Source organism: Daldinia caldariorum (assembly GCF_022478825.1).
Source record: "Daldinia caldariorum strain CBS 122874 unplaced genomic scaffold F4812scaffold_14, whole genome shotgun sequence".
NCBI lineage: Eukaryota > Fungi > Ascomycota > Sordariomycetes > Xylariales > Hypoxylaceae > Daldinia > Daldinia caldariorum.
Window position 1 is genome coordinate 892,930 of NW_025953050.1, and position 24,187 is coordinate 917,116.

At 47.1% G+C, this 24,187-nt stretch overlaps 9 protein-coding genes across 9 annotated transcripts; 6 read left to right on the forward strand and 3 right to left on the reverse strand.

Annotated features, from left to right (window-relative positions):
- Nucleotides 1-60: 60 nt before the first annotated feature.
- F4812DRAFT_461523 (uncharacterized protein) lies at nt 61-1,770 on the reverse strand (the record flags this gene model as incomplete). The annotated part of the gene is made up of 4 exons (XM_047937884.1): nt 61-816; nt 888-1,088; nt 1,173-1,374; nt 1,460-1,770. The coding sequence occupies 4 exons, from the start codon at nt 1,768-1,770 to the stop codon at nt 61-63; spliced, it is 1,470 nt and encodes a 489-aa protein (XP_047788150.1).
- A 4,484-nt stretch (nt 1,771-6,254) lies between these two features.
- On the forward strand, nt 6,255-7,546 carry F4812DRAFT_461524 (uncharacterized protein; the record flags this gene model as incomplete). The annotated part of the gene is made up of 2 exons (XM_047937885.1): nt 6,255-6,576; nt 6,762-7,546. The coding sequence occupies 2 exons, from the start codon at nt 6,255-6,257 to the stop codon at nt 7,544-7,546; spliced, it is 1,107 nt and encodes a 368-aa protein (XP_047788151.1).
- A 922-nt stretch (nt 7,547-8,468) lies between these two features.
- F4812DRAFT_461525 (MFS general substrate transporter) lies at nt 8,469-10,246 on the reverse strand (the record flags this gene model as incomplete). The annotated part of the gene is made up of 5 exons (XM_047937886.1): nt 8,469-9,431; nt 9,496-9,658; nt 9,728-9,936; nt 10,003-10,047; nt 10,127-10,246. 5 exons carry the CDS (start codon nt 10,244-10,246, stop codon nt 8,469-8,471), a joined length of 1,500 nt encoding a protein of 499 aa, XP_047788152.1.
- Nucleotides 10,247-12,720: 2,474 nt separating this feature from the next.
- Nucleotides 12,721-13,465, forward strand: F4812DRAFT_114361 (uncharacterized protein). Its single transcript, XM_047929383.1, has one exon. The coding sequence runs from the start codon at nt 12,788-12,790 to the stop codon at nt 13,163-13,165; it is 378 nt and encodes a 125-aa protein (XP_047788153.1). The 5' UTR covers nt 12,721-12,787; the 3' UTR covers nt 13,166-13,465.
- A 1,283-nt stretch (nt 13,466-14,748) lies between these two features.
- Nucleotides 14,749-17,519, forward strand: F4812DRAFT_114372 (uncharacterized protein). The gene is made up of 3 exons (XM_047929384.1): nt 14,749-14,933; nt 15,009-15,718; nt 15,785-17,519. The coding sequence occupies exons 1-3, from the start codon at nt 14,909-14,911 to the stop codon at nt 17,342-17,344; spliced, it is 2,295 nt and encodes a 764-aa protein (XP_047788154.1). The 5' UTR covers nt 14,749-14,908; the 3' UTR covers nt 17,345-17,519.
- Nucleotides 17,483-19,247, reverse strand: F4812DRAFT_114350 (putative D-lactate dehydrogenase). The gene is made up of 2 exons (XM_047929382.1): nt 19,026-19,247; nt 17,483-18,980 (listed from the first exon to the last, which is right to left on the reverse strand). Exon 2 carries the CDS (start codon nt 18,775-18,777, stop codon nt 17,695-17,697), a length of 1,083 nt encoding a protein of 360 aa, XP_047788155.1. The 5' UTR covers nt 18,778-18,980; nt 19,026-19,247; the 3' UTR covers nt 17,483-17,694.
- A 366-nt stretch (nt 19,248-19,613) lies between these two features.
- Nucleotides 19,614-21,484, forward strand: F4812DRAFT_114457 (uncharacterized protein). Its single transcript, XM_047929387.1, has 2 exons — nt 19,614-19,672; nt 19,759-21,484. Exon 2 carries the CDS (start codon nt 19,948-19,950, stop codon nt 21,127-21,129), a length of 1,182 nt encoding a protein of 393 aa, XP_047788156.1. The 5' UTR covers nt 19,614-19,672; nt 19,759-19,947; the 3' UTR covers nt 21,130-21,484.
- F4812DRAFT_461529 (uncharacterized protein) lies at nt 21,407-22,618 on the forward strand (the record flags this gene model as incomplete). The annotated part of the gene is made up of 3 exons (XM_047937887.1): nt 21,407-21,969; nt 22,020-22,059; nt 22,124-22,618. The coding sequence occupies 3 exons, from the start codon at nt 21,407-21,409 to the stop codon at nt 22,616-22,618; spliced, it is 1,098 nt and encodes a 365-aa protein (XP_047788157.1).
- A 399-nt stretch (nt 22,619-23,017) lies between these two features.
- F4812DRAFT_437790 (uncharacterized protein) lies at nt 23,018-23,862 on the forward strand. The gene is made up of 2 exons (XM_047934941.1): nt 23,018-23,402; nt 23,508-23,862. Exons 1-2 carry the CDS (start codon nt 23,288-23,290, stop codon nt 23,636-23,638), a joined length of 246 nt encoding a protein of 81 aa, XP_047788158.1. The 5' UTR covers nt 23,018-23,287; the 3' UTR covers nt 23,639-23,862.
- Nucleotides 23,863-24,187: the final 325 nt, after the last annotated feature.

Here is a 24,187-nt window from a genome sequence, read left to right on the forward strand (position 1 = left end):
GCACTAACCCACCATATACCCATGTGTAGAATTTATGTACCTCTCGTCCGATAGCCAGGATCATATACTGGTAAGCGACCCGCCGCGCATGACTCTAACAATGCCACCGCTTCTAGCATTACCACCGAGCGAATCCGGGGCGCTGAGATCACTTCCAGCATCATCGGCGTGTCCGTGGGTCTTCCGTCTGGATAACTCCAAGGCGCGTTCGCGTTCGCGCTCATTACGCACGGCCGTCGCGTCGTGGTGTCCCCGCGGCAATCCTTTGCGCCTATCGAGGCGTGCACGGACTTCTTGACGTAAGGAAGACCAAGTAGTTGAGAAGAAAATAACGGCATTCCAGACGCCTTGAAGAGGTAGCACAACGGCGCTGGCCAGGTTCAGGGCGAAGCTAGCGCTCTCAGCGTAGACAAGATCATGCACGCGGTTGATACTGCTCGGTGTCCATGTTACGAACACACTGATTGCGAAGACGAAAGATGTGCGTAGGTACGCCAACTTTACCGGATCCATGCGATTCAATCGGTTACGCCAGCGTTGGAAGTTTTCCTTGGCACGCGCCCAAAGGCCTTCTCGCGGCACAGGGTCCGCGGTGATGCGAGTAATTGTAGTCTGATATGGATTCTGCGACGATATGGGTGTCAAAGGGTTGTCCATATTATTTTTGTCTTCGAGCGGCCCGTCAAACCAATTAGCGGGTGTTGCACCGGTCGACGATGGCCCGCTGATAGAATGTGCGGTGGTTGAGTTTACTGTTGTTACTTGCACAACTTCTCGATTGACACTGCCCATAACAGCGGCATTCGCGAAGAGATTCTGTTGACCATTTAGTTACTCTACTTTAAACGAACCATAGTTGATTAGGGAGGAACAATCGAGCAACTTACCTTCTCCCCTGAGTCGCGCGGCACTGGAGGGTCAGGAGCAGGATTACTCAGGGACAAATTACGCAACTGGTTGCGCTGTTTAAAGACATAGTAGCCGACGGCCACATATATTAAGGTAGAGAGGATGATGCAGACCCATATCGGGAGGTAATACGTGTATATACGCAGGTTGGACCAGTCCTTATCTATCCAACACCATATCTGGAGATGTAATGTCAGCATTACCTAGGTTAGGTAGACAACTATAATACGAAAATCCGAAAGGACTTAGCTGCAGCAACTTACAGTCGCATTACCATATACAATCTGCCCGTTACTTCCACGGACGATGAGTAACCATAACGCCGGGATGAAGGGTATTCCGTAACAGACGAGAAAATATGCCCACCAGTATCGGAGGAAGCTTTTGGGGTTTGCAGAGAAAAAGAAGACCATGTACACGTTGACAGCCATGGCAAAAGACCACCACGGGTCCGATTGCATAAAACTAGCATACGTTAATCTTCGTTCGCAGATAATATGCCCCTTACTCTAGGAGGGCTATAGATGAGGAAAGCTTTTATCAGACTTACAGTTCAAACATGAAGGCCTGAGCCTGGCATAGATGACTGGTCGATCCTGCCAACACCCCTGAGTACCCTATCAAGCAGGCAATGCTCGCTCCCAAGTTCGCGAAAGATGCAAAGAGAATGAAAGTGTTTGGTACGGTGCGAAGTCTTTTAAAGATGGCATAAGCAATGAAGATGAGAAGGACCCCAGTGACAGATAACGCCGCACCTAACCTCTCGAATATCACAATGGTTTCAATATGACCTTTTGTAAGCTCCCTCGGGGAAACAGCCTGGCCAGTTCCATCCGGATCACTGCGTACCGTATCGTCCATCGCAGATATCATAACGTGCTCGAGTTAGGCTTATAACCATTGGGAGGTACGAAGTGCATATGCTGTACACAGTAGTTGAGTAGAGTCGTCTCTACAGTGTTGCTTTTAGTATCAGTCCAAGGCCGGATATGTATCCAAGTTGCGAGGGAACCTATCAGGGGTCAAAGTTGCCCCGCCATGTATAAAGGGAACTGAATTTTGGAGTTCAGCAAACCAAAACAATGTCGCGGCCGTGAATAGAAAATGGTCCGTATCTTGGTATGTTATGCCGCTTGTACTATATCCGCCACGCAATGGTGCCCCAACCCTGGTCCGACACAAGAGTGAAGACTTGCAACTAGAGGAGTGAAAGGTATCAGAGACAAGGAGCCGCGTATAAATGGAGGTTTTAGCCAGTGTTTAAGTAGAGCCACCCCAGCGCCGTTAAGCATAAATAAATAACAGGTCTTGAAGAGCGACAAGAAACTGCAGCCCTCTTCCCGCCGAAAGGAACTGATTAGAAGCAGAATTACGGCTAGCGACTTTATGAACGGTATCTTAGTAGGAGGTAGAGAGGGAAATAGATAAAAATTCTCGACGATCAGTCATTCGAAACCCCGGCACGAGGTTTAAGAGAAGAGAAGATCCGGGAGATAGGTCGAATTAAGAATTAGATTTGAGTTGCCGATCGAATCAACTCACAGCTAGTACCCTTAGGAGACATATACCGTGATGGGTACCTTCTATGGAGATTTGAATGAGAGCGAGGTCGAACAAGGTTGTAAGCGCACGTACCCGTAGCTTTCGCTTCGTTGGTTTAGATGTATACCAGGTCTATGGCTAAGTGCCGCATCATGACGAGAGTAAAAGAAGGGGAGAAGAGAAGTGTTCGGTGTATACTTGGTTAGGGTATCCGAGGAGATATGGATCAGTTGGGTGGATGCATATTGAGATACGTCCTCAGCCTTGGTCATCTAAGGTTGTATATAGTATCTGGCTATACGCACCTTGGAAGGTGTAAGTTTGTAGTAGACCTGATGATGGGCATGTGTAAGAGGAGAAAGGATGTAGGTTAGAGGTACGTACTATGTGTATCTAATAGGTACTGGGAAAGGCAACTACCTACATCCTACCTGATTGCTTGGTCCCTTCCATTATTAGATGTATACCTACTAAACAGATAACCTGGAGTAAGAGGTACCTTAACATTTGCGGTACTTATTTCGGCTAGGCAGGCAATCCCCCAGATTTCATTCATAGATATAATCACCTGGTATATTCGCTTATATTCGCTAAGGCAAATAATGAAACTAGGATATACTTTTGTCCTCACTGTTACACACAACAGGGATAGCTTTAGTACTCGTGCGGGAAAACATGGCAATTTCATGTCATAATTTCCATGGGAACGGTACGCTCAAAGCGTTCAAAGAGATCCTTTCAACGTTTGATCGTTACACGTTAAACGACGATCTTGGCATTTCGGGAAATACAGTAAACACGTGTGGCAAACGCCTCTTCCCTTTCACCTCTTACTTCCAAGGTTACCTCTTACACACCTCTATAGCTTAGGTACCTATCTAACCTACATATAGGTAACAAGGAGGGTTCGCTAATAGGTACCTAATGCAGGTAGGTAATCCTCCAAGGCACGCAGTACCTTAGGTACCTAAAGTAGCTATTCTAAGCCTCCTCAAAGACACCGGTCTTCGTATGAAAGGATTTTATATTCATCCTTTATGAAATATGCAACATTATCTCATAATCAATCAGCTTGCTTTAATATACTGCACCAATTATTCGCCTATTGTCTTGCTCCATACGTCAGCTTATAAAGGGTATTGCAGACGTTACCACCCAATCTACACTACCTAGAGGCAGCTGGGCTACGCATATTTGGTACCTTGGGTATGAACGAATACTACTCAACCAGGATAATGTTGCCTTAGATAGTCCTTACCTTGCACGTGCATTAGCTCTAGCCTTGTAAATAGGTAGTAAACCCTGATACAACATTGTGACTCTGCACGTATGTAGGAGGTATATAATCCATCACTCGCAGTACGGTTCGTCTCCATACCTAGCCTGCATGGATAAACAGTCAAGCCTTACAAGATATTACCAAAGAAGCGACCGAAGATGTGAAAGGACAGGATAATATGCGCTTAGAAGTGCAATTCGGGATCCTAAAAGGATTGTGGAGTTGGAATCAACAAAAAGCAAAAGCTGGTGTATCTGTTTATCATCTACTAAGCCAAAGTGGCTGGCATTTTCTCCAATTGAAATGGATGCCACAAGAAACAAACAGTACTGCGCTGATATACGGAAATAGCCTTAGTGATAAATGGAGGGAAAATTTTGGGGTACCCGAACAGTTCCCATGCGCGCCGATTTCTTCATCTCTCTGAGTGTCTTATCTTATGCCTTGCGACTAAACATTGTTCCTAGCTCAGACAAGAGACCCCTACGTCGATCAGCCGGGGTCAGAGTTACTGGGATGACTCCTCTTCAGAATCACTAAGAAGCGTCTAGCCGACCTCTGAGTACCCGTAGACGGGGGATACGAGAGTAGGTAGTTCGAAGAGACGCAGCCGGAGAAATGACATGGAAACATCTTCGTAGGTACTAGGTAGGTACTAGGTAGGTAAGGTTCACCTCTCTTAGACCTAAGACAGGCATTTAAATGTATTGATTGAGAAAGAGGGTGGACAGCTGTTTGCTACACCACATGATGCATCCTGCAGTCTTAATCCAATAGCAGCAGGCTCTCACATATCAGTTGAAATGCACCGAGGCTAAGTACTGCCGACTCGAAGGGGGTTCGAACCAACCAGAAAAGGCTCTTTACTGAGCGTAACAAGTTCATAACGGCTGGTCTCGGTCACCGAATGAGTTGTCCGGCTACGTTCCAAGGTTACCTACTTGAATTCGTATGGAATATTGCAGATAGAAATCAAGCTTCCCGCAACATTGAAGAGGAAAAGTTTCACGACTAAGCTGGGTTCAGGTCAAGTTTCCGAGAATACCTGGTAGATATCCGTACTTCAAGATATATAATGTACCTGCAGGAAGGTATGGGGTTAGAGACTCCTACATATAAGCTGTGTAAACACGTCTTCCGATAAAGTTGTCTTTGATATACAAATCTAGCATTAGCATAGGTACCTACCTAAGGTACTACTATTTCTTCTGTTGTAGCACTAACGCCCTTTGAGACTTCTGCACAGACTTCTTTACATTTCTGTAACTCTAAAAGACGGCAGAAAAAGAAAAGGCGCTAAAAAAGCCGAAGTCGACTTAATCAACAACAAAAAAAAAGAAAAAGGTGAGTGTGCAATATTAGCGATCCCGCCCCCATCTTAGCTTGCGGGGGAGATGCGGAAACTTGGAAGGTACTAAGAGGTTACCTACCTGTATGTACCTGATTCAGCGCTTAAGACATTTAAGACATTGCCGTTTGTGGCGGATAACCCCCGGTCTACGCGATGTGATTGGCTGATCCGGGGCCTTCGATCTCCTGGAGGAAGATATGCCATCTAAGATTAAAATTGAACTTACCAACCTTCCATGCAAGTCAAAGCTTAAATAATTTATCTCAATACCTCACGTCATATCTAGCAACCACCTGCACCGCATAGACCGTTGGTCCGTATGTTTACCTGAACTAATGTTTATATAAGTAAGTCACATAAATGCAGTCACTTTCACAATCCTCATTCTCATTCTCGTTCTCTTTTTCTTTCCTTCTCAAGCTTTAATTGATTACCAAAGGCTATGGTTGGAAAGGTACAACTAGACGAACGCGAAAAGTACCTACATGTAGTCTAAGCTTGGTGGGATAACATATATCGTAAAACAAATGAGATCCGAACGCACTCTGCTAGGGGTAATTACAGCATAGAGAGAGATCTCAGCAACGATTGTAGGGTGTGGACATATAATGTCGGTGGTGCACATGTTAAGAATCAGTCCCTTAGCCGATTGGCTGTCTCTTGAAGTATCGTCACCCTGCAAAGTGGCTGTATCGTACGTATGAGGATATCCAGCCTGGGGCCTGAGTCATCGTCAACAGGCTAATGATGAGTGTCAACTTGAAAGTACCTCCAGAAAAATATATACCAGAAATAGTGTTTATTTGTACTGAATGATAAGGACCTATAATGATATCAGGATAACAGGCTTGGTAAGAGTGTTGACTGCTGTAATCATATAATTACATCGACACCTTTGCTATAACCAAATCAAATACATACCGACCCCTCTCCATAATGTGACATGTCCCCAAGCCACGGGGTCCGTGGACTGTGGCGGTTTGGTTTTCAGCAATATCCCTCAGAGTTTAGGCAGACGCGTTTCTCGAACCTTGATGAGCGTGAGGTTGCCTGAAATCAACAATGAAGTCCACCTCGATAGAGGTAGGTGCCTAGGCTTTCACGCTTACTTTTAAACAAATCTTTCCGGCTTTTGCGTAGGTATTCTCACATCTTAGCTATCTCATACCTATCATGGATCTTCAAATCAATCAACCACAACCACGACCATCAGAATCCAGTTCAATGAAGCGATCGAAAAGCACCTCGCCCAATATAGACAACCCCCCGAAAAAGTCTAAATCCCTTCTCGAGAAAGATGGGCCCACGTTCCAAGATATTGCCAGCGCAGTTCCCACATCACCACATACTACCCAAGAAACCAACGCTACATTGAGTGAGTGGTGTGGTACCCTTCAGCAAGCAGACGCGCCAGAGGTAGTAGAGTCCTATTCCTACTCCGATATGCCAGGCAGGGGCACAACATTAGAAGGCCAAAGTATGAACCGACCCGAAAGTATGAACCGACCCCAATCAGACAGTAGCAGTCTCTCTCGGTTCAGGGAAAGCTATACATTAAGCCAACCGATCTTTCGATTTCTTATACTTCCTGAAAATTCGACCACGCTGCTAGATGATGATGATCCAATTCCGGAGTGGACGCAAACCATATCCACAAAATTAACACATATTCGGATGAAGATATTCCTCCTAACTTCGTACAGGATTGGAAAGTACTCTACTTAAAAAATCTTAAATCTTCTCCATCTCCGCCGCACTTCAAGTCCGCGTACAGATATCCTCTAGACCTATCGCGTCATGACAACTGGGCCCCAAATAGCGATCGAAACAATCACGAAACGGCTGCACAAGACAACAGGAAACTATTATACGCGATACTTGGTGCTACGTTTGACAGGCATTACTTGACTCCTTTAGGCGCACATACATTGCTCAACCCAAAGCAAGACATCATTTTCGGATACGATCACTCTGCTATTTACGACGGCGGGTATCATCATGCGGGGGACAACTGGATGTTTAAGTGTATCGCTAATTCTTATGGTCTTTCTTTTCCATACTTGATTGTGCAATTGGAAGGCGATTCTGGCAGTCTCTACACAGCCGAGAACGAAGCTTTCGTCGGTGGTCGCGTGATCTTAGATATAACCTGGCCAATCCTCGGGGATCAGGATATCGTTTTCCTGCACGTTGCGAACCCGAACCTAACCAAAATATATGCTATGTGGCGGGACGTGGAAAATACCTCCTCTACGGGAGAAGCCGTCGAGTCTCCGGTCTATTATGTAAAAGCCATCGCCCACTTCTGTCCATGGGTGTTGGAAGAGGCTAAAGGGCTTCGAAACTTTATTTTCCGACTCCAATGTTGGGCCCGGGAGGACAGATATCCTCGAATTTTGGAGGGCATCAAGAAATGGAAAGAAAAAGGCCGTCCTCTTCATGCATTTTCTCTAAAGGGGCGTTAATCTTGGGACTGGATCGCTTACATTATGGGGAGGGGGTATTAGGTCTAGTTTCAGCAACACTTGTAGAATGTGGACATTACGTGGTGCTGAAATAACTGTCCTCTATATGATTGTGTCAGGGATATGAGGATATGAGAATATATGGGTCGAACAGGGGTCAGTTGTCTACCTAGTATATAAAGAGTGGCCAGCTCCCTCGAGGAAAGGTAGAAGGCTAGGCGTTAGTCTACAATAGATTGCATACTCTGCTCCTGACACTCACTCTGTATATGACATCCATCACGGGCATAACCTGACAGATTGGCTGGCTGTGTGGAGAGATTACCTACAAGGTTTTGGGTAAGGTTTGCCGTATTGGAGTATACATATTTGATACAGCTACTGACGTTATATCCGAAACCTCCTCGGGCTGGTATCGTTGATTCTGATATTGTGTTGCATTCCTGACATTGTGGTACCGAACTATCAAGTCATCGTTAATAGGCCTCATAATAATTACCAAATAGAAAATTCTTCTGGCATGATGTCTACCTGACTTATTAAGTAGTAAGTTAAATAGAAAAGCGGAACCAAGCGAAAATACGAGGTCATGCTAGGTAAGCAACTAGAATAAGAAATCGAAATTATATTACCCGAACGACTATGGCATTTCTATAGGCTTTCCAACTCATATCCTCTAGTCCTGTCCCAATTTCTCCAAGTAGAAAGAGTAGCAAAAATATAACGCTGAAAGATGTAGTAGGTATTCCCAAGGAAGAGGAGAGGGGGTTCCGTTATATATACCCGCCTTTCCTCGATAGGTACTTGATATACATACTATGCAACACTTGTTTAGAAACAAGGAGGAGGAGATAACCAAAGGAGCCCTCTTGTATATCTTACGCCTATCCGCATCAATACACCCATCAAGTCCGTCTGCGAATTAAACTGTGTAAATGAAATCAGGCTTATCGTCGCCCAGCGCTTCAATTTCCTTCTGGCTCTTCCCCTCAATCAAGTAGTCCCTCTTCCCTTGTCTGCGTTTCCTGTTCTCGATCCGGAGCAATGTTGTCATTAACAAACTACCACCGAACAGGAACAGCGCCATGTATGCGACTATGACCCCGTGGCCCTCGAGGTACCTGGGCGCGCTGAAGTAGATGTTTGAACTGACAATGCCGTTCAAATTACCCCAGCCGATTACGAAGCCTAGTACCACACCTCTCTTGTAAACGCCCTCGATGTTGTTTGCCATCCAGCTGATCGTGTTTGAAATGCAAGGGTAGATACCAAGAGCCCCGAGGAAAGTGCCAGCATACTTAACCCTAGGGTCCGTAGACGCTAGAAGCATTAGAAAACCGGCAATACCAACGACACTAACGCAAATGTTGCACAGGCCACGCTGGCGAGTTCGGTCCGCAACAAAGCCAATGGTAACGGTGAGCACAGCGGCGGCAGCGTAAGGGGGGACACTCAGAAGTTGAGACCGAACAGTACTTGTGCTCCAGCCCAATTCCTGGATGATGCTCGGTAGGAAGAGGGAAAAGGCGTAGAGAGGCATGTCGCATCCCATGTAGATAACCATTCCTAGCCACATCTTCCAGTCCTTCAGACCAGCGATGAGATAGCTTAATTTCCATTCCTCGTGCTCAGCTGAAGACTGTTGGTCTAGTTTGAGACGACGAACTACGCGAATGCGGTCTTCGTCCGAGAGGAACCGGGCTTGATCGGGGAAGTCGTGCACCATCCAGAAAGACGCGGCGCCGAAGACAATAGTCAGCAAACCCTCCAAAATAAATATCCATGCCCACCCAGGTCGGCCACCAATACCATCCATCAATTCTATTGCGGCGGCAAGGAGTCCACCGAATGAACCTGAGATAGCAGCTGCTGAGAAGAATATAGCCTATCGTGATTTGTTAATTAATACGAAAGACTTACTGAATGAGGATCTGAAGAGCTCGACTTACGGCACGGACACCAAATTCGGAACGCTTGTACCAGCACGACAGGTAATAGTTGATACCAGGGAAGAGGCCCGCTTCAGCTAGGCCGAGGAACCAACGGGCAGCCATCAGGCCAGAGTAGTTGTAGACGAAACCCATTCCGAGCATAGAAGCACCCCATAATACCCTTCGGTATCACAGCGTTAGCTCGCCGTCGGCTAGGACCCGGAAACCACTGGGTGTATGTGAAACTTACATGATAATTGGGATGAACACGGAAGGCCGCAGCCGTTTAAGCAGAACGTTGGTTACCGGCTCGAAAACGGAGTACGAGATAAAGAAAATGGTAAGCGTCATATTGTACTGCTCGGGTACCGATAAATGCAAGTCATCCGTGAGATGGGCAACCTTGGCATTGCCGATATTGGTTCGGTCCAAGAAGGCGAGCAGATAAAGGATGCAAAGCTAGAAGCATTATGGAGTGGTTAGCTACGTACAAATTAACGGATCGCCACATTATCGTCAACTTACCCATGGTATTAATATCCAATCGAGCCTCCAAACCAACTTGCGGTCCTAATATAATTATTAGCGCCAGAGGATCTCCGCATAGGATCTAATTAATAACGACGTGCTGCGACCGATAGTTACTTACAATCTTTTCTTTCTCTTCTGGGCTAAGATGAGCATCGGGATCAGGCGGGAGTCCGTCGAAAATTCCGCCTTTCCCTTCGTCTTGGGAATCGTGAGGTGAGCGTTTTTCAATGTAGCTCATGGTGGTAATAGTATTGTGATGTCACCCACAATGTATAAAAAGAATGAGGAAAAATTATTCAACTCTGTTGAGCAGGAGCAACGAGATAAGGTAGGAAAGATGCGAGTATCTCCGTTGCTCACCACCCGAACATAGGATGCTAAGATCAGATCAGGGCGCAAATAAATACGCGCAATTGGCCAGGTTTCAGTGCCAATAATGAGACCAAGACAATCAAGGATCAATCAACCTAGGGAAGATCAAAGTGATCGAGTGGGTATTAACGAAATGAGGTGAAGGAAGGGAGCGACGGATATATGAAGGTATACGAAGCACCGAAGCATTACCTAACACATCGCATAGTAGTATAGAACTAAGCATGTAGGTGTAATAGATGGAGATAGGATAGAAGAAGCTTTGCTGCTAAGGGAAGTATTTAGTACAGCGTGCAAGAAGCGTTATTAGCTCGAGAGTGATAACGTTCAGGTCGCAGAGCTAGTCGAGTTGCATTGTATTATAGGTTGACAAATGAAAGGTAGCAACGGGGGGGAGCCAAGGGGGCCAGGGGAGGAGGAGAAAGAGGAGGATCGGCACTTTGTTTAAATGGATATGGCATGGGGATGGTTTTGGAGGGGGGGGAAGGGGGGTGGAGAGAAGCTAAGCGATAACCGGCTTACATTGTCTTATTCAAGATAAAACTCTTCTTCCAGAATTGGTGTTGGAAGACTATTTCACAATACTAATATACGAAATCCCAGCCTGCCTAAGGAGGTACCTAGATCTACCTACTCGAGGTTTGGATTCCGTATTCCTTTACACTTCGCACGTGGCATACCTAAAAACCACCAATATAGACGGCAGGGAGATGACACGTACTTCGGGCATGCCAGTAACTCGTCCAATGGAATGCTGTAATATGCTTATCTCGGCGGCAATATTTTCGATATCCTAAGAATAGAGAAATTGCTATCCGGTCAAGGGGATTCTGAAGAAGACATGTTTGAAATCTATCTCGTACGACGGGCTCTCATAACTCAGCAACGACTAAAACGAGAAGGTTAGAGATCACTTCTAGTACAATATCGACTAGTCTAGAAAGGTTGGACCATGTTACATCCTGCGGACTAAGAATTACCTATGGACCCAAGGCCAAGATGCGGCGTAGGACCCTTGTGATGCACCTTAACAAATAAGGCTTACGCTGATAAGAACACTAATAAGACACGGGGATTTTGGTTAGTTGGACTAGCTCGGATGTGCCGTAACTCTAGGTAACTAAATCTCGAGTTTGCCAAGTTATTAATATGCCTGGCGGATACATCATGTACATCACCTCAGACTGCAGGTGCTCTGGTTGACTGAAGTTTGTCTGAGCAGCTAAGCTTAGGCTAGAGTCTTAGGTTAGAGTGATGTAAAATAAATAAATAAATACCATGTTAAACGTGATTATAGAAATCGTAGTTATACGGTAGCTAGAAGTGTTAGGTCGGTATATTCTGTGCTCGTGAGACGGTTGAAAGACACGAAATCCTACACAATGTTCTAGGTATTACATGGGGAACTCATCTGCCTTAAATACCTCTAGGTAGGTACTGTACCTAATTGACGGGTTACCGGCAATGATATATCATGACATTGTCTAACGTGGTATTCTTCGAGAGTCTTGTCTCGGGTGCTTGAGCCGCATCGATAGGCTATCCGGCCGTGGGATATCTTTGTCGGATGGGAGCTATGGTATTTCCCCTCATACCCCGTCAAGCAAATGATATTAGACAGCACGGTCCCACACAGGGTTATGTTGTAGACAATATGCGCTACCTGTCAATTAAGAGGAGAGGTAATACGCAATACGGGTCACGCGTCACGCATTCTTTTGTCTTCACTCTTCACCGCCGGCGAACTAGCTGGAAAGATGACCCGGAAAGACTGTTTCAGGGACATCATCGGGGAACAATTCCTTCAATTGGACTCGGTATACGGTGTTTGAAATATTGTGACAATCGGGGCTAAAATTAGTTAGCTGTCGAACAAGACAGGAACTAATATGGAAAGCGAGAGAATCGTGAACTTTCTAGACTAAAAAGACTTGAAGTTGTATTTTTGACCATTTACGTCGTCATTCGGGTCCACCGGCTTTCGCGTCTTCTATGGGTCCAGTTAAATACCTAACGTAGTAAGCCCTTGGGTACTGCCCTGCTGGGCTGCCCAGCTGTCTAGGCTTTCTCTTGACCTTATATCCTTGCTATTTTTTAACCAGCTTTAGCAGGCGAGCGAACTTCCCCGCGTTGAAGGATCCAATGTAATGGCGGGGATTAGCCCGCTCAAAAGGAATGCCCACTTGGTTTACCCCACCAAAACCCCATTCATAGGGGATTCCACTACGGGACTAACAGACCAAAACTTGTGCCGAGCTGCGTGTTGAGCACCTGCAGTTGGGGTACCAGTCTCGATTACTGCATATCGCAAAACTTTTCAAATCATTTATTCAACATTACCTTAGGTACCTGTACCAGAGAGTGACGGCTTCAAACCAATTTCCGATACTTGTTCAATGGGTGCGCCATGTTTACTTTCTTTTTTTCTTCTTTTTTTCCGTTTTCTTTCTCTCACCAAGTCGATCTTAAGCACATCTGGTATTCGGTCCCACGTTGTTCAGCCTTGTATGCGAGTGTCGCAACAAATAACCCTTCACAAGTATTTGATCCACAGATATTCGCGTCACCCGTCCCAAATATCTGGTTCCTATCACAAGGCTCCTGTCGCACAAGAAAAAAATATTTATATATTTCAGCTGACGTATACTTGTACGAGTCTTTTTTATTGAACCTGACCATCGAGCACCCATGGGTTCATGGATATACCATGTTTTTTCAGCCTTCAAATATACCATCCAGGACTTATGCAGGTTTCCCACTCAGCCACTCGTTAAGCTCCCATTAGCATACATCCCCTAATATGCACCGAAGCCTCATAAGGACAAATTAGTAATGCGCTGTAGGGCCGAGAAAGGTGCATTCTTAATCTGAAAGGGAACCACAACTTCTGTCGGGTGAGCTGCTTTATGCAGTTTGCTTTGCAACGCCTGCATACAAGGAGAGAGTGTTGGTAATTATATTTTACGAGGCTCGCGAGTTTTGGTCGCTTAACTCCGGGAATGTCGTTCTAAAGATTTCAAGGGATAAGCCACGGCGTTAAGATTGTCCACTAACTTCTCGCTAAGTTCTGAACTACGTGAATTCACGTATCTGATCGCAAGGGATGATATTAAAATTTTCCTGTGAGATGAAAGGGGTGAATGCTTACAAATATTTCAAGTCTGTTGGGTACGCAGTGGCTCTAGATATACTACCAAGTACCTATCACTAGTAACCTTGAAGTGTTTGAAAACCTCTGGGTGGGCCGTGGCATACAGCTATACTTGGACTTTCATTATCGAAAATTTCATCTCATGTGGATAGATACCTGGTAGCTTACTGTATAGTGCACGGCAACCTGCTTAAACTAGGTAGTATATATTGGCCTCGCTCGACAAGGGAGAAATGGTTGTGTTATGCTTTGGGAGAGCACGTGTTGATATTGCGAGATTCGGAAGCTCCCGCACGGAACCGTTCAAAGCTGAGGATCTTATTCTAGCCGGCGGGTATCTGCTTCTTCCCGCGTCGGCTTCCGTTGTTGTTTATCAATCATACTTTGCATATTATGTATCCATGATAAACACAATCTAGATATCCAGACGGGTTGCCACCGGACTAGTCATGATAGGCATGAGACCGGATACTTGAGACTTTTCAGTAGTGATCCGCCCGTATAAAGCTAATGGTCCAGACATTCATTAATATAATTTAATTCTTCAAGAACATGATCAAGTTTCTTCGCAGTTCACAGTTTCAGGGGCCCGCTGAGTCTTTAGCGAGATGTCTCGGGTCTAGCTAACTACCTCGCTTTTAACGTGCCGAATGTTATCAAAGATGTGATTAATTTGTTGCGGGATGTGGAATAAAGACATAGTACCACGACATTATATCTCATGATGAATTGCAATTGCCTCTTTAAGTAAAGGTAAGTAGGTAGGGTAATGATAGGAAGAAGTTTGAAAGTGGTTGATGATCTAAAGTTACCTCCAGATGAAAACGTTAAAAGCGCCGATTGCATTACCTCAGCTCCCAGCTTGGCCGGTTTGGGTAAATTCCAATCCACCAATAAGCCGGCGATCGGCGTTTTATTGATGCGCCAACATCTATGTGGATGGGACAAAACTCAGTAATGGGCCCTATTGATAGGAGGTACGTAACCCACCACAGTACCTAGTCCATTTTACCTAAAGCAGGTACTAGTGAAGATGACGCAACGCAGCAACGTTCATATGAGTAGATTAATTCAATAATACTACTACCTAGCTGAGGTGAGGTAAACATTAAAACTTGTTAGTTTTCATTGAGACTCATACCAAATATTGTCGCGATGTCTTTAATCCTTGACTGAAGCAAATTGGCAACACCTATTTTTTACCTATCTACTTGAATATTTTACGAAATCATAATATTAGGTTTGGAGATTCAACGTAAGACTTTGAAAACCGCAACCTATTGTGTTCATTTATCCCGATCATCTCTCCGACACCGACTGCCATCAATCCCCATCCGATCCCTCCACATATCCCGGACCCTGGTTCGGGCCCGGATCATGACGAAAACTATCTGTATCGTCGGTAAGAAACCGAATAATTTATTCATATAACCACCACGTTACACTTTAGTTCGTAAATGGCTCACATGCGATATAGGCGCTGGGCCTTCTGGTCTCGTAGCAGCGAAGACCTTATTACATGACACACCTGAGGATTCATTCAAGGTCACCATCTTCGAAGCCCAGCCCCGAATCGGCGGGCTGTGGCCTACGAAAAAGAATGATGTTGGCGGCCTCGTGCATCCGCTCATGGTAACCAACCAGAGCAGGCATACAGTCCAGTTCAGTAACTTTTCCTGGCCAGACTCCGTTCCACAATTCCCCAAGGCGTGGCAAGTCGGACAATATTTAGAACGATACATCGATGAGTATAGCGGTGCTGATATACGGCTTGGGTATAAAGTTGTGAAAACCGATTTACAAGACGATGGTTCGTGGAAAGTGGAAGTTGAGTCGGATGGAAGATTTGAAACGGCGACATTCGACTATTTACTCGTCAGTACAGGATTCTTTGGGAAGCCGATATGGCCGGATTACGTTCCGAAAGGGGCGGATGTGCCTATAATCCATAGCAGCGAGTACCGAGACCTCCAGAGTCTCCTAGCAAAGTCAAGTCGTGGTGGTGGTAAGATTCTCATCGTCGGCGGACAAATGTCTGGAATTGAGACCGCGGCAACCATCGCGACTCATCTTTCATCTGCTACCCACTCACCTGGAAAGAAGACAATACAGGAGCCCGAGAGTTACTCCATACATCATATCGCCCATCGACCTTCATGGGTATTTCCGTTATTTACATCTCCAAAGGTAAGCAGGTGCTCTTATGGTCTTGTCTGTTATGAATGAGTAGCAAGCAGTAACCAGCGAAAACAGCCGGCTGCATCAGCACCGCCATTTCTACCATGCGATTTACCCTCATACAACTTAGCTAATCGGCCACACCCTCTAACAAACAGCCAAGGGCATATAAGCGTTGAGGCGGCACGCACCTTGAACGCGATCTGCCAATCAACATTGGGCACAGATCAGGGTGAATTCTCGCCCGAGACCAAGATAGATAATGATCTACTTGATCAACAACCTTTCGTGGCTATGAGTTCTTACTATGCGAACCTCGTGCAATCAGGGCTCATCAAAGTCATCAATGGCAGACTCTTATCCTTCGACGAGAATGTAGCCACTATCTCTCCATCGAACAAGAAAATCTCTAATATTGCCGCTATAGTCCTTGCGACGGGTTTCGACCCCTCTCCGGCCCTTTCTTTTCTTCCACCATCTGTCCTTGAGATAATTTCTCATTCCGCTATCCACGTAAACCTACCTCTGGCGCTCGCTTTCCATGGGACGCATCACCCATCGCTACCTACTCTAGGCTTTGTGGGCTTGTACCGTTCACCTTACTGGGGTATTATGGAGATGCAGGCTCGATTTGTTGCACGCTTATGGACGTCAAACACTCTTCAGTCCCAGTCCGCAGCCTTTTGCCAAGCTCTTGCGGAGGACGACACTATTGCGCGTACACTAGCCTTACGCACCGATCCACGCGTTTCGCAGTTCCCTATGGGCGACTACTCCTTTCTAATGCAGGAGTTTGCACGTGCTCTTGACATTACCATTACTCCTCCGTTGGGAAGCACCCCGCCGCTCGCCACAGGGAAGTCCATGGACATTCTAACGCCGGCTCGATACCCTTCCCTCTCAGCAGCAACCGCTCGAAACCCCCGGGCTGTGGAGCATACAAGAGCAAATCTACTTGCGACTTATGAAACAGCGCTGGCGGGACTTTCAGGTGGCCGATTTGTTGCTGGCGCCGTCTTCCGCTCGCTCCTCGGTGAGTGGCGGCTCGATAGGACGCTTTCTTCACGACTACCGTCGCATCCAAGTGGGCGATTCTCTGGAACAGCACAGTTCCTACTGCGGGAGGGAACCGGGGATGGGATATCTCCGGCGCTCGTGTCCAAGGCGAATTCGGATTCGGGACAAGGTCTCGGGCTTGAGTACTTGTACATCGAGGATGGCACGTTCACGGCGCAAGATAACCCGAAGTTATCGTTTAGAGCTACCAGGCGGTATATATGGCGGTACGACGAGGCGCGCGATGTGCTGAGCGTATGGTTTGCGCGGACGGATGAGCAGGATCGTGCAGATTACCTGTTTCACGAAGTAGAGTTTTTACCCCCAGTTGAAGATGCGGAGATGCTAGTCGAGGGTCAGGCGACACCCCTAACTATAGGCGCTGCGATAGAGGAAAAGCAACAGGCCAAGACAAAGAAGGGCTGGGTAGCGAAGGCAAGCCATCTGTGCATCGACGACTTGTACAATGTGCATTACGAGTTTAACTTCAATGCCGTGAACTTGAAGGAGTGGACGCTGGGATACGCCGTTAACGGCCCTAAGAAGGACTATACAATCAATGGGGTTTATAGAAGATAGGACGCCGGCTCTAGATACCTCATATAGTTTAAACATCTAACCCCAGGCAAGCGAAAGGCGTAGGGGATAGGAATTTTAATATCTCGGTTAACTGAGGGAATAAGGGAATAGTATAACTCGCATCGAGTCTGAGGTCTTATAGACCAAGGGTTTATGGTAGCGTCTATCGTAGGTACCTAACCTAGGTAGGTATATAGCGCTTTTCCCCCTCCCATGCTATCAGCTGTCTATATGAGATAGCCGCGTTTCGTAAAGTTCTATTCGGGTTTATGCGCCTATAACGTCCCAAAACTTCAGGTGCCTATTTAGGTACCTTCACCAACCTATAGAGGGTATATAGTCCTATTATTTTAGATGCGGATTGGAACAGACCCCTCCTGAACCAGCGGTTTGCCAACCTGGCCCTGAACCAGGGCATTCTTGCACTGCCTCCCGTGCAAGAAGTCATCCAGATTCTCCATCGTCCCCTCGGCGATCTCGCGCAGCGCCTCCTCCGTGAAAAAGGCCTGGTGTCCGCATATGAGCACGTTGGGGAACGTGGTCAAGCGCATCAGCTCGTCGTCGTCGATGATATGCCCCGAGTGGTCGTTGTAAAACAGCGCCCCTTCCCCCTCGTACACGTCCAGCGCCAGCCCGCCCAGGCGCTTCCTCTTCAGCGCCGCGATCACCGCCCGCGTGTCGATCAGCCCGCCCCGCGACGTGTTCACCAGCATGGCGCCCGGCTTCATCTGCTCCAGCGTGTGGTCGTTCATCATGTACCGCGTCTTCTCCGTCAGCGGGCAGTGCAAGCTGACGAAGTCGCTCGCCCCCAGCAGCTCCTCGAGCGGGACGTACTTGCCCCCGCACTCGCCCACGAACTCGGGGCTCTCGATCACGTCGTGCGCGAGCAGGCGGCACCCGAAGCCGCGCATGATGCGCGCGAAGGCGACGCCGATCTTGCCGGTGCCGACGACGCCGACGGTCTTCCCGCGCAGGGTGCGGCCGAGAAGGCCCTGCAGGCTGAAGTTGCCCTCGCGCACGCGGTTGTACGCGCGGTGCGTGTTCCGGTTGAGCGTCTGGATCTGGGCGACGGCGAACTCGGCGACCGCCTCGGGCGAGTACGAGGGGACGCGGGCGACGAAGAGGCCGAGGCGGCGCGCGGCCTCGAGGTCCACGTTGTTGAAGCCCGCGCAGCGCAGCAGGACCGCGCGCACGCCGCTCGCGTGCAGCGATTCGAGGACCGGCCCGCCCAGGTCGTCGTTCACGAACACGCACACGGCGCTGGCGCCCTGGGCCGTGGGCGCCGTTTCGAGGGTTAGGGCGAACTCGTGGTAGACTAATTCGATGTCGGTGGTGGGGGTGCTGCTACTTTTGTTGTTGTTGAATTTGGTCTCTCGCGCGCTCGTGAGGTATTGCTTGTCGTAGGGTTTGGCGGAGAAGACGGCGAGCTTCATGGTGTGGTAGTGAGGGGGTTGTCTAGTTCTCTTTAAGCTGCTTTCAAAAGGATGGAATGGGATGTAACATCGGATGTTTGTCAATGCTATCAAAAGAGGACAATTACGAAGACAACGTTCGTGGAATGTGTTGGCTTGGACTTGGGTAGATGATTTTCAACTGGTAAGAGAGGTAAGAAGATAGATAGGTATTCTAGGAATGACTACCAACGTCATTATTAGGTATCTAGAGTTTCCGGTGTCATTACCTGCAGTAGTCACACATGAGGAGTTCTTAGTTTCTTGGGAGCTTGGGTGTGACGAATTCCCAATCATCTATAAGCTTGGATCGACTTGTATTGCATCTTGGCAGCTGAAGTTCCACAACCTTGATGTCACAGAGAACTAATGATGAAATCCTATCCATCTCTAATATGCTCTATTCTATGTGATATCAGTCAGTTTATGTTCTCTGAACTATAAAAGTGAGCTTGAAGAGGGGTAAAAATGATAAACAAAATGTTGGATTCGCGGGGTGAGCCCCGGAAGAGGTTATGATATGGCCTATTATGATTAATATCGAGATATAAGGAATATGAATATATCATACATATCTTCCTGCATAGGTTTCTAATAATGACAGTGTCAATATCTGATATCTTTTGCTATTGGATACCTATTGGCCCTTGAGGTAAGCTTATACGATCAACTACTCTACAGACGTAATATGTGGTTCAAGCCCCGTATACTCACTTATTGTATGGACTACACGGCAACCACGAAATCATTTGTGGTTGACGGGTTGCCACCTCAGCTTCACATCCCACAGACACTCCTATCTTTTTGAGTTTCGCTAATATAATGGTGTGTAAGATACCTAGATACGTGGGTTGAGTTGTGTGGTATGTATTTACATGTGTGTAGACCGCCGTTTTATTTCATTCGATTTGAAAATAAATCAAGTAGCTATCAGGGTGTACCTAATCTACCTGTACGAAGAAGTTTCCCGGTTTAACTACTCCCTATAAACAAAGATCACCTATGCTCGATCTTCAAAGGAATCTGGACGCATATATCACCATATACTCGTACGATAAATGCAGGTCCTCATCTTTGGAAGAGAGTCCCAATCCCAAGAACTAAATACTGAATGGTTATATCTTTATTAGCATTAGCAACAGCCGGTTCACCATGAAGATCCCACCAAGCAGGAGCGGCGAGACCTGGAATGATGCTCAGAATCATAGCACCCAGGAAGCTTCCGATAAGGCCGGCTTCAAGGCTGAGCTGGACCAGCTTTCGACTCAGATGCGCCAATATGTCGACTTGACTAATAGCCTTACTCGAAATGCCGTCAACCTCACTGCTTCTCTCGGGGAGACGCAGGGCACTCTCGCATCAATCAAGGAAGAACTTACTTCGCTCAAGCTCGAGAACGCACAGCTCCGGCACGAGATAACCACTCTTCGGCATGACCAGGACATCAATAAAAACCCGCCAAAGATAGAAGACTTTCCTTTAATGAAGCTTCCGCCAGATATTCGTTGTAGAATCTGGCATCTGGCTGCCGGGGCTAAGCGCAAGGAGATATTTGAAGTTCCGTGGCGGAGTCTCGTTCCAGACACGGAGCCACGCTCGAGAGTGACGATCGACAAGAGACGTATGAGGGTGTCGCATACCTGTCGAGAAGCGAGAAATATCTTATGCCCTTACCTACGACGTTGTGGGCGGCCTCATACCCCCGTACAGACGTACATGGACCCAGACCGTGACAGCGTCATAATTAGCGACTTTTTTATGACGGGGACGGGCTTTGAGGATATACTGGGGCATGTGCAGCAACTCATTCTAACGCCTTACCACGGAAGCTTTCGGATTATAGAAGAGATAGCCTCGAGCTATGGTCCATGTTCGAACATACAGTCGGTTAGCTTCGTGCTCGAGACTTGGAGTATCTCACCCCAAGCGAGCGCTCGAATCTGCAAACGGCTATCCGCTCGTATGCCGGTTGTGATTGATCTAGATGATGATCAAGAGATGCTTCGGGCGATGAACGATATTGTCGACGGATCTTGGCATAATCAGCGCCGCAGACTGGTAAACTCGCAGTCCGACTTTCAGAAGCAATGTCATATAACTCGAACAAAGAAATCGTATAACAGGGTGACATCCTGTGGGAGCAGGTTATGTACTACAAGGAACTGGGAAGGGTTCTGCACTGCGTTCCGCGTGGGTTGGCATGAGCAGAGTCATTGGTATAACGAGAGAGTGCCAGATATAAAGAGAGTCGCGCTGTTAGTCGAAGGAGACGAAGGGACTCCGAAGATATCGCAGCACTTACCTTGGCACCCGAAGAATTCATCGCAGTACTGAGATCAGAGATGTGTGTGCGCACTAGCTTTATTTACTATTTCGCCCCTAGACGGTTATTGCATTAGAGCTGGAAGTGGTATCCAATCAGAAGTTGAATTTCCGAACTCACCCGCAAGTCGGCTGATTCGGATTGAGGCAAAGGAGTTATAGGATGCCTGGTTGATTTAATCTTATTACTTAAACGGTCTCTCTGCATTTTATCAAGTGTCAATTTATCTCTCAATTCCCCTCTGAATAGCGTCCAGTCATAATTAAACTAGGTAGACTTCCATTGGTGATGAAAGTCATAATCGTCGGGGCGGGTCTTAGCGGCCTCAGCACCGCCATCGCGCTCCGCAAATTCATCCCTGCTAGTCAACCTCTCGAGGTCAAAATCTATGATAACATTAACCCAGCTACCGGCCAAGCCACGGAGCAGGTCACGCCGCAGGTTCGCACGAGTCGGTTAGGCGCCGGGTTAGGACTCCAAGCTAATGGGCTTCGTGTTCTGGAAGATCTTGACCCAGCGCTGAAGCAGAGGGTTTATGCGGCCGGTTTTCCGTGTACTCGCTTCACGTGGAAAACGGCTAGCGACTGGCTGTTGGGTCATGAATATGTTGACGTCCTGCCTATCTCACGACCTCTCCTCATAAACTGTCTCTACGAAACTCTACCTTCCGATTCGGTAATTCAAAAAAAGATAGCTAAGGTGGTCACGCGCCAAGGAAGAAAGCCTGTAGTTCAATTCGAAGACGGGTCGCCAGACGAGACGGCGGATCTTGTCGTAGGTGCAGATGGGATTCGCAGCACCGTTCGTCACGATTTGTTCGGTGACGATGAGAAATACCGACCTCAATACGTGTAAGTCCCAACTGTTTGGCGGTCCCGTGACTAGAGCTAATTGCCTTTAGCGGAATCTGCGCAGTCGGACAAGAACAAGCTGCTCTACTGGTCCGTTTATGAGACGGACTTGCCTGGTAGAGGCCTAAAGCTAAACCACGACCTAATGCTCCAGCAGCTCCGGGAGCGCCACGGAAATTGGACGGATCCTCTCATCAGTCAGTGTCTAGAAAATGCTCACCTCGACAATGTATACCCCATCTTTGTCATGCCCGATTTACCTTACTGGGGCCGCGACGGGTGTGTCCTTGTTGGCGATGCGGCTCACGCTTTGCCTCCGAGGAGCGGCCAAGGTGCTAGCCAGGCCTTCGAGGACGGCGAGGCGCTGGCTTTACTTCTAGCTGGGTATCTCGAGAGGGAGCATGACGCAGGTGATGCTATCTCTCGCTCGATTCTCGGGCTGTTCGAAGTCCGCGCTCCAAGAGTGAACGGGATCAAAGCAGATGCTCTGCGATGGAAAGAACCTAAGATGCCGATGTCATGGTTGAGGACTGCTGGTCTCTATATTTCTTTATTTATATTAGTTAGGGTGAGAAGAGTCTTGAACATCTTCACTCGCAGAGACTTATGGAACGTGCGAGACGCGGTGAGTAAGTATCTGGCCCAATAAGCCATTGTCGATTCAAAGACATGATAGGTGTTTGATGATGATCGTCGTCATGTATATAGATGATGTGCTGTATGATAAGACTACCTAGGTGCTATCTTGAGGTTTCTCCCCTCATACGGAGAAAGTGTATTTTTTAATAAAAAGAAGAAAAAAGTATGGAATTCTAAGGACTTCAATTCGGACACCCAAGGGCGAATCGGATGATTTTTTCAAGCTTGAAACAAAGCCACGTGGACGGAATATGAGGATACGCAAAAACGATGCTGGGTTAAGTAAAAGTTGGCAGTGCAATGTTGGGACTGCAGGAATAGCAGGAATAAGCTGGAAGTTAGCTTGGTTCAAGGTGGCTTAGTTCAATAGTAAAGGAAGGGGTGACGTCATATAATTTATACGAGAATACCTAACCTCATGCAAAGTACCTGACTTACAACGCATATAGCATAAAATAGGTGGTACAATACCAACTCACCGCTTAGCTCACTAACACGAGATTCACAGTCTTAAAGCTCATCTTACACTTATACTTGAACAACTTATAAGTCTTATTTTTCTCAATCTTCTCTACCTAGGGTACTCATCTAAGGTTAGATATCTTATATATCCTATAAACCAACAGCTAATAATAAATAAATCTACCGAATACCGTAACGCAATTCTAATACACCAAACATGTCGCCATCACAACCCACTACCGAGACGACAAACAACCAGACCACGCAATCTAGCGGGCCGGCGGCTCATCAGCCCGTCCATACAACCCAACCCGTCGCTCTCCAAGCAATGGGTATGTTCAACACATCTTAATCCATCCTTATTATCTCACAACATCGATAACATCGGCGAAGAGGAAAAATTCGTGAGACAGACATATTACTAACACTTAGAACAGATCCCCAACGTCCTCAGCCTGAGCAACCTGAATACGGAACCATGCGCGGCGGAGAGCGCAGTTCGTGCTGTCCTGGCCGCTTCTGCTTCTGTATTCCTTGTCCGCTGCCGTGCGATTTCTGCATTATTTAAGCGGCTTTCGTTAGTTATGGTATCGCTTTGATCCTTGTCGAACAGTTAATTGCGGGCGTTGGATCGGGTACGGAAGGAAATCATCATGTTTATTGGTTTGGGTTACGGGTCCTCTCACAGTGAACGTTCTACGTATCATCATCACTAGCAACAGTTACGAATTACGTCTATCAAATATGATAGAATATTGATACTTGTTATATATAACTACCTAACCTTCTCAACTTTCCAGTCCACTGCTGACCACTCCGATTTTCGCGATTCCGTCCCCTCATTCAAAATCACCCGTTTCTTTATTTCATTGTCCTGCCCACAAGACCCCGCCACCTTGAATAGGTCCTGTCGGTAGGTAGGATATGATGGTTTTTAAACATCGGCAGGTCCACAACGTACCACTAGAATTTCGAAGAGCGTATTACTGCCGCTGCTAATAGTAGCAACTCACACCGGCGCCTTCGGGGAGTCTTCCGAAACCTAAATAGAATTCGTCGCCGAATGCGCAGCCGGAGCCGGGGATCACGGCGATTTTGCAGCCCACCCTTGCGGTAT

Excerpts from the sequence above, each read along its gene's own strand:
- F4812DRAFT_114361 (XM_047929383.1), top strand. The coding sequence starts at position 12,788 with ATGTTTACTTTCTTTTTTTCTTCTTTTTTTCCGTTTTCTTTCTCTCAC.
- F4812DRAFT_114372 (XM_047929384.1), top strand. The coding sequence starts at position 14,909 with ATGACGAAAACTATCTGTATCGTCG. Across the intron at positions 14,934-15,008 it reads GAAAACTATCTGTATCGTCG|GCGCTGGGCCTTCTGGTCTC; the intron begins GTAAGAAACCGA and ends CATGCGATATAG. Across the intron at positions 15,719-15,784 it reads CGTTATTTACATCTCCAAAG|CCGGCTGCATCAGCACCGCC; the intron begins GTAAGCAGGTGC and ends CAGCGAAAACAG.
- F4812DRAFT_114350 (XM_047929382.1), bottom strand. The coding sequence starts at position 18,777 with ATGAAGCTCGCCGTCTTCTCCGCCAAACCCTACGACAAGCAATACCTC.
- F4812DRAFT_114457 (XM_047929387.1), top strand. The coding sequence starts at position 19,948 with ATGAAGATCCCACCAAGCAGGAGCGGCGAGACCTGGAATGATGCTCAG.
- F4812DRAFT_437790 (XM_047934941.1), top strand. The coding sequence starts at position 23,288 with ATGTCGCCATCACAACCCACTACCGAGACGACAAACAACCAGACCACG. Across the intron at positions 23,403-23,507 it reads CGTCGCTCTCCAAGCAATGG|ATCCCCAACGTCCTCAGCCT; the intron begins GTATGTTCAACA and ends CACTTAGAACAG.